The sequence below is a fragment of the Eretmochelys imbricata genome, chromosome 8 (assembly GCF_965152235.1).
Source record: "Eretmochelys imbricata isolate rEreImb1 chromosome 8, rEreImb1.hap1, whole genome shotgun sequence".
Classification (NCBI taxonomy): Eukaryota; Metazoa; Chordata; order Testudines; family Cheloniidae; genus Eretmochelys; species Eretmochelys imbricata.
Window position 1 is genome coordinate 44,460,028 of NC_135579.1, and position 11,768 is coordinate 44,471,795.

At 49.6% G+C, this 11,768-nt stretch overlaps 1 protein-coding gene across 1 annotated transcript in view; it reads left to right on the plus strand.

Moving 5' to 3' along the window:
• Positions 1 to 11,220, plus strand: part of NOTCH2 (notch receptor 2) — a 131,068-nt gene extending 119,848 nt beyond the window's left edge. The window contains exons 28-33 of the mRNA XM_077823724.1: positions 2,540 to 2,636; positions 3,080 to 3,248; positions 5,307 to 5,599; positions 6,019 to 6,166; positions 6,793 to 6,890; positions 7,543 to 11,220. Of these exons, the coding sequence (XP_077679850.1) occupies positions 2,540 to 2,636; positions 3,080 to 3,248; positions 5,307 to 5,599; positions 6,019 to 6,166; positions 6,793 to 6,890; positions 7,543 to 8,889 (2,152 nt within the window). The 3' untranslated portion in view covers positions 8,890 to 11,220. The remainder of the gene's footprint in view (positions 1 to 2,539; positions 2,637 to 3,079; positions 3,249 to 5,306; positions 5,600 to 6,018; positions 6,167 to 6,792; positions 6,891 to 7,542) is intronic.
• Positions 11,221 to 11,768: the final 548 nt, after the last annotated feature.

The following is an 11,768-nucleotide window of genomic DNA, read 5'->3' on the forward strand; positions in this document are numbered from 1 at the left end:
TTTGGGGGGTGGGGTGAATTTACATGTCAGTCTAAAATTTCTCATGCTTTTTCTCTGTTCAGATGTTCAGGTGAGATGGTCTTTCATTTGATAACTCATATAATGTCACAGATGGAAGTCCCAGCCCATGGATAAATTTAAAACTAGATTGCATAAAGCACCAGAAAACCCATTGTAGGTAACAGTCTTGCACTACACTCTAGGGGATAAACTAGATGTTACCTATCAGGGTTGGTGTCTGACTCTGTGAATTTTAAATCATGAAGCGTGATTGTGCATCAACAAAAAAAATCATAGCCTAGCCCCTATTCTGGCCTTCTCCAAATGGCATGAATAACTGAGGAAAGTCTCATTCTGTGTGGCTTCTCTGTGCACCATAATCCCTGCTTACAAGCCCCATGTGGGTTTTAGGCCCTCGGCCTTAAAAGTGCTTGCTTTTACCTCCCAAAATGGAAGAAACATGTCACGTTCTCGGTGGGCAAGAAATGAACAGTGCAAGATCCTTCCCTGCACACTGGGTATTGACATGGTGCGTGGAAGCGATTGTGACTCATCTGTTGCAGGAGTATCCATATCTGGGCAAATGGCTCATAAGAGCTCAGTCTAACAGCAGGGTAGTTCACACTGCTGCAGGAGACCTGCACCACCTTCAGATCTGAAGTTAAATCTGCATTCATCCCATTTTACATCCTACCCCTCATAAGGGCCACTCTGGATTCCACCAGGTCTCCAGCCTGCTTGCTGCAGGACAATTTCTGAGATCTCATCCCTGGCTAGATGGCAAAAAGCCTTTACCAGTCTCCAGTTCAATGGAAGTCTGTTATGCAAGGCTATGGATGCCACCTTTGCAAGGGTGATTAAATCAGATGTAAAGAGTGTTTAAAGTTTATCTAGGAGAGTATTTCCCACTTAACAGGTCAGGCTCCCTCTGTCCCAGTCATGTTATTCTCCATACTACCAGGTCCACAGTCCTCCCTGCCTCATCCATCTGGGCAGTCTCTGACACAGTCCTTTTCAATCCACCTTCTCCTAAGGGGGTAATATCTTCTTACACAGCCCTCCTCATGGCATCAACAGGAAGCCCTTTGCCTTCTTTTGGCCATGGGCCTCCCATGTTCCTTCCCTTGCTTAGCCGCTTCCCCGGGGCCAGTCTTGATGTCACAGCTGAGGTCCGGACACTCCCTTCACAGGTGCACCTGTTGCTCACAGGCCCAACACGCCCATCCCTTCCCTGTTCTCCCCACAGGTGGGGCTCTCCTGGGTCCTACCTTCCTCCTGTTCTCTGGGTGAGGTTTCGGTCCCCTATCCCTGTAGGGGCACTCTGCCTTCCAGTGTACTTGTTGCCCACAGGCATAGCATCCTCCTAGCCTCCTGTTCCAGGTGCCTTGCATCCCCTCTTGCTCCGTGCAGTTTCTATGGACTCCCCTTCGCAGCAACTTGAATAGGTTCAGCTGCTGCTCTGCTAACTGGGTCATAGGTCTGCAGGTACTCTTGTGCCTCCCATTGTCTCTGTTGGGTTTCGAGTACCTGGAGCAGCAGGACTTGAAGCTGCCCTTGCTGCTTTTTGGCCCCTTTTCGCAGGGGCATGGACTTTGAAGTCCAGTCTGGGAGGGTATATAAGCCCTCAGCAAAACATGCTTCCACATATTGCATCTCCATTGCGTCTCCACCTCCACCGTCTCTCAAATAGTCTCTGCAATCTCTGTGATGGGCAATTGTCCCCGCAGCCTCTATCCTTCCCTTACGTCGGGGGTGACCATCTGCCCACATTCTCCACCACGTGTGACAGGGTGTGACTCACCAGTCTGACACCGCCTGCTGGCCGTCCCAGGGATCAGCACTGCTAGCCAGTGGGCCCTCTTTCGGTGGTGCCTCACACACTGTCACTTCTGCTTCTGGACCCATGTCGCTCCAAGGACCACGGCATCCTCTTCAGGACACAGCCCTCCGGTTGTGCCATACACTGTGCTCCCCCTTCTGGGGGACAGTACCGCAGTTTGACTGTCCAGCCACTTCCTCAGTGGCGAGTGGGGGAGGGACCCACTACTCCAATTCCCCACCCAGGGACCCTATAGATGGCAGTCACATGCTGCATCCCTTCCAACCTCTTAGTCTACTTCCCTGCCACTTCCCCGCAGCCCAGCACTATCTTCGTCCTTACCTCAGGGCCTCAGCAGGCTAGCAGTCAGCCAGGAGCTTGCTCTCACTCCCCTTATCTTGTCCAAAGTGCTAGCTTTTTTTCCTCCTGCAAGGCAGCCAATTCTCCCTCCTTGAGCTCCAGGGAGCAACTGAACTTGCTTTCTGCCCTGAGCTCTTCTTATATGGGCCTATCCGGCCCTGATTGGCTGCTTTCTGAACAGCCCCTCTCCTATTGTCTGCTTTCCACACAGCCTCCCTAGGGCTTCATTAACCCCTTACCAGCCAGTGTGAGGCAGATGCCCCATCACACATACACACAACTAGTTAAATTTAGAGTGTTAGTGATCCCGCTCTCACTTTGTCAGTCTGCAATGTGACACACATTCTCCCATTTATTTAGGAATCTGTCTGTTCAAGCTACAGAGGGTAATTTGACTGACTGCAGTCCCAGCGAGCACTGGACTGGCAATGGAGGACCTCTGCCTAAGAGAGCAAAGGTAAGAGGTGCTAGGCATTGAACACTGCCTTCTAACCACTGAGACTCTTCTTGTTCTACCTGGGATAAGGTTTGGTACTTCTGTAACATGCCCCTCCCCCAAAATACCCCCTTAATCCTGAACATCTAAAAACCTTCTAAAAGTTAACACTGTCCAAACCGCAAATCTTAAAATCAGGGTAACTGCTCCAGTGCAGAACAGGAACAAAATCACTTCATGCCAGAGCCCCTTCCTGTACAGACCTCCAGACTCTAAAGGAGAAAAGAGAAGCTTTGGCAATGCTAATCTCTTTGTAAATCCAGGTCAGTTCTTGCACAGTGGGAACTTCAACTTCAAGAATGCCACGCTGTGTAAATGGAGACGCTTGTTTTAAAAACCAGTGTTGAAAGTGTCTGCTGCTATTTGACTGGGTTTTGAAATAAACTTTTATTTTCCCTGTGCAGGCTGAAGACCAAGCTTTGCTGTCAGATGGAGAGGAGCAGGTAGATCAGCGCCAGTGGACACAGCAACATCTAGAAGCAGCTGACATCTGTAGGACCCCATCTCTAGCCCTTACACCACCGCAGGAGGATCAGGAAGTGGATGGGCTGGATGTCAATGTCAGAGGTCCAGGTCAGTCTGGAGTAAACTGTAGCACTATGAAAAGAGAACTCTCCCCAGGGCTCCTGCCAGCTTCTCCCAACATTAGAACAACCACACCTAAAACAGTGAGAACTTGTAGTCCTCATGCAGGGTAAAGATGCAGAACATGCAGAGACACCAGCAAAATTACACAAAGTTTGACCAAGAGCTAAGGCTAGAGAGAGAGACCTACTATGCAGTCTAGAAAAAAGACTCCGGGAAGACACTCGTGGTCTGCATTGCTTGGAGTATAGCGTGAAATAAAGGAAGGGAATTCACAGTATCAGAAAATGGTAGGACAAGGAACAATACATAAAGACAGTCTAGGAAGCCCATTAGGCACTAAAACTCCCAGAGGTGGTGGTCAAGGTACCATGGCAGCAGAGATGAAGGATGAATTGCTATCCTGGAAATAACCAAGAGTGGTGGCGCTGGAACCCTTTAATAGTGGGGGTGCTAAAAGCCAGCCCCCTTACCCCTGTCGGCGTGCTCTCCCCAGCTGGGGCTGGGAGCAGTGCCGTGTCTCCAGGAGGTGGGGGACCCGGACAGCGGTAAGGGGGCAAAGGCTGGGGACGGGCACAGGGCCAGGAGTGGAGCCCTGGGCATGGGGCCTGCAGCCAGGACCCTGCATGTGGGGCCAGTAGCAGAGCCCCAGCTGTGGGGTCAGCGGCCAGGACCCTGGGAGCAGAGCCCCAGGAGCTATGTGCGTGGGCACAGGGCCAGTGGCCAGGGAGCGGGGCCAGCACCCCAAGAGCAGAGCCCTGGGAGGGGGACCCCCAGCACATGGCCAGCAGCCGGGAAGCAGGGCTGGCAGCCGGGACCCAAGCCCTGGGCTGGGGAGTGGAGGCCTGGGTGTGGGGCTACTGGCCCCGCGTAACACCTGGGGGTGCTGTAGCATCCCCTGCACCCCTAGTTTCTGCGCCTATGACCAAGAGCTCATCTAGTCTGGTAGCGGTGTTACTGCACTGATCTGTGCCAGCAGTTGCTGAGAGGCAGTTGAGCAGGGTTATACTCCACAAGAGCATGTAGTCTGCATAGAAGTTGGGGGGAGGATTTCCTTCTGACATTAGAGCATGAGTTTATACCATTAATCTGCACAAACAAGAAGACATCTACTTAACAAGCAGCCTTGGTCAGCTGTGTGTATATGACATTCTGCTGTCTCCTAGGGACAGAGGAATAATATTACAGCTGATACTGTAGTGGTCTTATGTTCTCTGATATGTCCTCACCTTGAGTACTGAGATCAGTTTTGGTCACCATAACTCAGACAGCCCTTGTGACTTTCATCTTTTCTGTTACCTGCAGTCTCCTAACTAGAGCATCAAGTGATCACTTAAGTTTAGGAAGAAACTTTCCCCTTATGCTCCAGTATTTCCCGGTTGACTAGATGCACTGGGAGTGTTCTGCTGGCCTTTGAAGTGGTTAGTTGAAGCTCTCTCATCAGCTTGCATGGCCCTGTGTGATCTGTTCTATGCTGAAGTGATTCCTGGGAGCAAGAGAATTGGCTCTGACTTTTATTCTGGTTAGTACAGCACTAAAGATCATTTTCATTCGTATACTGTAATATCTGCAGCATGTTCTGGGACGTTCTTACTCAGGGCCTGGTCCAGTTTTCTCATCCAAATGTGTGGAAATCTTTTCATCAATTGTAATGATTATTGGATCCCCCTTATTTTATTGCTGTTGTAACATCATCATATTTCCTTTCTGACCCCCGTGATAGCTACTAAGTGGGAAACAGTTATGAGCAGGAAAGTTTCCTTGGTGAGCATGGGGCCTAAACAATCAGATTCTGCAGTCTCTAAGCTTTCATTTGAACTAAGTTCCTAGCCCTGTGGTTGGGAAGAAAGCCTTCCAAATGTGAACAGCATAACACAGCGCGAACAGGTAAAAGGGAGCTGCATGCACTGACGTGGAAGGAAGGGATTGTCACTGGCCCAGTGCAAGTGCACAAAAGGAGAGGATATATGGTGCTAGGAACAGGCACAATCTGCTTTCCTTTGCTGTTATGCAGGTGTTACCATTCAAACTTCTCTTCTGTTGCAGATGGGTGCACTCCACTCATGTTGGCATCTCTCCGTGTGGGCAGCTCTGACGAAGATGAAGAAATGGAAGATTCTTCAGCAAATATAATAACAGACTTGATTTATCAAGGTGCCAACCTGCAAGCCCAAACAGACCGTACTGGGGAGATGGCACTGCATTTAGCAGCCCGCTATTCAAGAGCAGATGCAGCAAAACGCTTACTAGACGCTGGTGCTGATGCTAATGCACGAGACAACATGGGCCGGTCTCCCCTTCATGCAGCTGTGGCAGCTGATGCACAGGGTGTCTTCCAGGTAAACCATTTAAGGAATCCCTTTTAGGACACTAGCTGAGATAGTGGCGTTAGGCAACTGCAATGCATGGCACATCTGCCTGCCCACCCAGAAGGATGCATCTGGGCATGTACTGTGTCCTTGGCCATGCTGCTCTCAGACTGTGAGCAATGCATTGGACCAAGGGTAAAAGGATGAAGGTTCTTTGTAGGTCTAGTTTTTTCTGATATTAGTAACTCAGGATTCCACACACACGTAATTATGTTGCACGTAATTATTCAGTTTTCACTTGCTTTTTTGTTAATATCTTGCCTATTCTGAGTCCTCATATTTCAGCCCTGATATTGCTACATGAATACAACATTTCTCTGAAGTTTCTCATTAATTCTCAGTCTTGTTTCTTAATGGAATTGAAAAATCACCCTTCCCCTGTGCCTCAGATCCTGATCCGTAACAGAGTGACGGACCTGGATGTGCGGATGAACGATGGCACAACCCCACTAATTCTGGCTGCCCGACTGGCTGTGGAAGGAATGGTGGCCGAGCTGATCAACTGTCAGGCTGATGTCAATGCAGTGGATGATCATGGTATTGCGGGGCCTTGGGGGTTGAGGGCTTCTGTATTCAGACCATTTCTCAGGGTGTAGAATGGGAACAAAGCGCTAAAACCTGCACTGTTGATAACACTGGAGCTAGAAGAATAAACAGGGTAGAGGGTATCCTGTACAGGTGGGTTTTGTAGTGATTAAGTGCAGCACACTGCAGAATGACTGGCCAACATAGGGTGGGTTGTTTGGAGATGCCTGAAATGTATGGAGGAGAGTTGTGCGGGGGGACAGTGGTGACGGTTGTGCTGAGACTTTCTGCAGCATCTCACAAGCGTACAGAACATGAGACTCCTAGAGAGACTGTCCCATTGCATGTAGTGAGATGGAGTCTCATGGGAGGTTGGACTGAGACTTTCTGCAACACGCCTGGTGGTTCTGGGTGTCATGGAGGGAGCCTGCTAGGACTTTCTGCAGCTTTGTGGGGACAGATGGGTGTATCACAGGTGGTCATACCAAGGTGTAGCACATCATGGAGGCTGCAGGGCTGACTACTGTACTGGGAAGATTTGTAGGTTGCCAGGCTCGGCTGTTCCCTGGGCATGCTGTATTACACCTCTCCCACTTTGCTCATTGGTTTATTGCTGAAGGGACTGAATTTCCCCATAGGTAAATCTGCTCTTCACTGGGCTGCTGCTGTTAACAATGTGGAGGCAACATTAGTGCTGCTGAAAAACGGAGCCAACAGAGACATGCAGGACAACAAGGTACAGCTGTGTATGCTCAGTAGGGGTGTCCCTTCACACATGGTCCGCACCGCTGGTCACTCAGCCCCGTCTCTCTCCAACTAGCTCCATGCTTTGCAGCTGGGCCGTTGCCGTTGGAAATGATTTAGGCCAAGATTTTTCAAAACTAGGTGCTTGAAGCAAAGCTTCTAAATCTACACTTAGGAATTAAGTGACCTGACTCTTCAAAAGTGCCAGGTACCCAGAAGCTCTTATTGACCTCAAGTCCCACTTCTCACTCCCCCTTAGCCAGGACTCAGACTGTTTCACAGGTGAGCCCAGGTCTCCCACATTCCAGTAGTGTCTAACGACAGGCCATTCTTTCAGCTGGGGGCTCATTTCTTTCCCACACAAGCCTTTGCTGACTGTATTCTTGTTTGGTTCCCTTCTCACTCCCCTGTTTCCAATGCAGGGAGTTTTTCTCCCATAGTTCACTGAGCAGTCCCTCCTGAAGCCGTGCTGGCTAGTTCCTCTCAGTGGAATTGTAGTGAATTTTGTGTGTGGAGTATTCCAACTCTGTTCCCCACTCACAGATTGCAGTTCCTCCTATTGCCCCTTGCTCAGTCGACATTGTTTCCCCTAGATCCACAGTAATCACAAAAGCTGTTGAGATGTCTCCTCTTTGTGTTTTCAGGAGGAGACACCGCTTTTCCTGGCAGCACGGGAAGGGAGTTTTGAAGCAGCTAAAATCCTGTTGGACCATTTTGCCAATCGAGACATCACAGACCACATGGATCGCCTTCCCCGAGATGTGGCACAGGACCGGATGCACCATGACATTGTGCACCTTCTGAATGAGTACAACCTGACCCATAGCCCTTCTGGGCATCCTGGCACCATGCTGAGCTCAGCCCTCTCGCCAGTGATCTGTGGCCCAAATAGATCCTTCCTCAATTTGAAACATGCTTCCTTAAGCAAGAAGCCAAGAAAACCAAGTGCCAAGGGCCTGGTGCCCACCAATCTCTCCAAGGATGCAAAGAGGAAGGGGAAGAAATCTGTGAGTGAAAGCAAGGGGCAGTTTTCTGAGAGCTCAGTGACCCTCTCACCAGTTGATTCCCTGGAATCCCCCCATGCTTTTGTATCTGAACCAACACCGTCTCCCGTGATGCCATCACCAGGGGTTTTACCTTCGTCCCCACACACGCAGCACACTGCCACATCAGTACAGGCTGCACACACCATGTCCTTCTCCAACCTCCATGAGCAGCAGCCCCTGGGATGTGGATCCAGCACTATGCTTCCTTCAGTCAGCCAGCTGCTTTCTCAGCACAGAATCACCCCTCCAAACTGTGGGCTCGATCGGCTCAGGCCGGTTAACATTTCTGCTGAATGGATGAGTCGTATGGAAATGAATGAATCACAGTATAATGAGATGTTTGGCATGGTCCCCCAGGTAGTGCATTCTCACCCCAGCATGCCTCAGCAGAGTGGCATGATTCAAACCGATGTGAAGCACGGCGGAGTCTCCAGAGTGTCACTGCCACCTATTATGACTTTCCAGCTGGTTCCCAAAGGTGGCATAAACCAGCAGGCAATGCCCCAGCAGGCACAGGTAAACTGTGCTCAGAATATAGCTGGTCCTCTTAGTTCCATGTACCAGGTACCAGATCTAGCTCAGTTGCCAAGTGCCTCCTTTCCCATGGCAGTGATCCCTCAGCAGGATGGACAAGTAGCTCAGACAAACCTCCCAGCCTATCACCAGTTTCAGAGCTCAGTGGGAAAGTACCCCACTCCGCCATCTCAGCACAGCTACTCCTCCTCTGCCACAGAGAGGACTCCCAGCCATACCAGGCACTTGCCAGGGGAACACCCATATCTGACTCCATCACCTGAGTCACCTGATCAATGGTCAAGCTCGTCCCCACACTCTGCCTCAGATTGGTCTGATGTGGCCACCAGCCCTAGCCTCGGCAGCAACCAGCGAGGGCCTGCAGCACATATGTCAGAGCAGCAGCGGAGCAACATGCAGGTTTATGCCTGAAGAGGTTAAAATGGCTGCTGAAGCTGAGCTGACTGCGGTTCCCATGACAGTCACCCAGGATGGAAATGAAGAACCATTTTAGTGTTCAAAAGTCTGAATGCGCCCATCCACCACCCGCCTTCCGTTGGAAGAACTGTGATTGCTGTAGGTTTTACGCTTCCCGAATCAGAGAAGCTGGGGATGGGGAAGATGTGTTGGCCCACCTCTAGCCAGTTCCCCAGGGACTAGTGCGTGATTGCTCTCTATATGATATTCTCTAGACTTTGTCCAGTCTGCTTTTAAACTTATTCCGCCACTTTCTTTGAGAGACTGTTGCTCAGCTTAATCCTTCTTCTGGTTACAGCTTCCTCATAGTCAACCTCAAATAACTGTAATTTTACCCTATTGCTCTTCTGACACCCCCTTGGTACCATCCCAGATTCTTCCCTTTTCCCCACAACTACTGGTTCTGACTGTGATCTGAGCTGTCACCCTCCCATGGCTCCCCTAGACCAATGTCCTGAACTCCCCCTGTCCATTAACCAAATCGCCGCCATAGACATGAGGACAACTGTCTAGAACCACCTCCCGCCACTGCCTAGCTCTTCCCTAATGCAGTGCCTAGGCCCTCCTGAACCCTCGCCTACATGAGTGCTTGTACAATGTTGACTCTTCCAGCAGGCAGCCCCTGACTTATTCTCAGACAAGTCTACATGGCATTCTCCTCCTCCGAGTACCTGGTCAGACTTCTACCTCAGCTTCTACCCTCCACGCTCCCACCTTCCACAGACAAGTCAGACCCCTCCTTCACACTACTCTGCCGTGAATGCCAGGGCTCAGGGCCGGCCCACAGAGGCACCTTTTCTCAAAGAGGAAACTGCCCAGAAAAGAAGCCGTAGTTCAGGAAAACCCTCAGCTTAAGCATGAGGAAGTTTCCTGACGCCACACCACAAATTCCTGATCCCATTACACAGTATCACAGCTAAGAGTCAAATGTGTTTGACTGTGGTGCTCTCGAGTCCTGCAGGTTGGGTGCTGTGTCTCTCTGTGCTGTATCATGAGGTGGCTAGGTTGTAATCATGTATATGCAGCATTTTTGTCCTTTTGTACCATTCACCTGTGTTAATGTGACCCTCAATCCTGGGGATAGGGCATATTGACCCTTTTATGCCCTTTGGAGGTGATCAGAACAGCCTAATATAGTGCTGTCCACTAGAAGGCAAGAATGCTAGAGTCTTCTTCCTAGGCTTTAGTTAGTTGCACCTCATCTAAAATTGGAAGTTGGTTAAGTTGGAGACCAAATAGTTCAGAAACCATCATCTGAAGCATCTGAGCAGATGGATTCATTGATTCTGCAATATGCTTCAGCACATACCAAAACTGCACACTTGTGATGCTGTTGCCCATGTGATCCCACAAGACAAGTAGGAATTATACTGCAGCTTCCTCTAAATTTTTAGTGGATTTACAAAACCCAGCTTTCATCGAGCCTTAACTGGACAACAGAGCTGCTTCTCCTCTTGTCCAGATCTCTGTACTGCCCTGTGAGAACACTTCCCTGCAGGGTTCTGGACAAGTCAAGGGTAGAAGTGTAAATTCCTAGAAGTCGCATTAATTCTACCTCTTCAGGAGATCCCTGCAAATGAACATTCCAAGGAGATTTTTGAGCACTATTTTGCTGCCAACAAAAGATAGGGAGTCTGCTCCTCTCTGAGCAGCAGTTACTGCACATTTTACCAGGTACAGTATTTCGAGTGATACTTTTGTCCTAGTAAAGTTAGGAGCACAATGCATTTTCTTTTGATTTTTGACTCAAAGGTACATGAAGGCAGGGCCCTGGCAGGAATCATTCCGTGGGCCACCTTTCTGGGCTGAAGTTGCTGATTCTTTTGTTTAATGCTTTTTGACGCACACAGCCTCTCTTCCCCGCCCACACTGAGGTGTGTACTGTGAAGGAGATAGAACTCAGCCTTTTGGGGGCTTGGGACTGAAATAATCAAGGATTGCTTAAATAAATGCCAAAGAAACCAAGGGCTTTTGCCTTTTAGCCCTAAATAACCCCAAGTGCCTTTTAAACTTTGGCAGCCATTTCAAGACAGGTATGTTCTTTGCATCTGGTGTGTTCGAACGATGTCCCTTTCTGCCTCTTTTATACTTCTGGTAAAGCTGAGATCTCCTTAAGGTGGTATTTTATCTCATAAGCAGTAACCATTCACACAGCAGCATTTTCCTACAGTAATAACAGGAAAATATGTGCTTATTTTTACATTTAAAAAAAAAGTCTATTATGAAAATAATTGCTACAAAATGTATAAGCATTTTTTATCCCCAAAATAAAGAGTATATGTCCAGTGTCTGCGTACCGGTGTTTTCACTCGTTGCCATAGCTGTGAGCTGCCACTCTGCCCGAACTTATACATGGTCTCACTTGGCCAATTCTGCATGGTGTCCCCTGCACCTCCATCTCGGGCCAGGGCACAAAGAGCCCACACAGTATTCAGTGTTCACTCCTCCCCTGATGAAACCCTTATCCCCTTCTAAGGGGGAGGAAATCTCCAAGGTTCCCGTCAGACTTCTCCCAGACTGGTGTTAGGAAGGGCACCACCATCACTGCACAACAGACCCTGTGGCCTATACCCAAACCCCACAGATCCCCAGCCAGGGATTGGCAGGAAACTAGGCCCATCCATTCCCAACCACCCTGGTGTCAGCTGCACTTGGGATCCCCCTTAAAAAAGGGCTTCTGTCCTGGATGGGGTGTCCTATGACGCGTCTCAGGGGTACCCAGAGTTGTGAGGCACCTCACCACCACCTGCCCTTGGCATGAGGGCATCATGTCTATGCCTACTGTGGATCAGCTCCCTGAAAACGCCAGCCTCTGGCAGCACCAGCACTGCCTG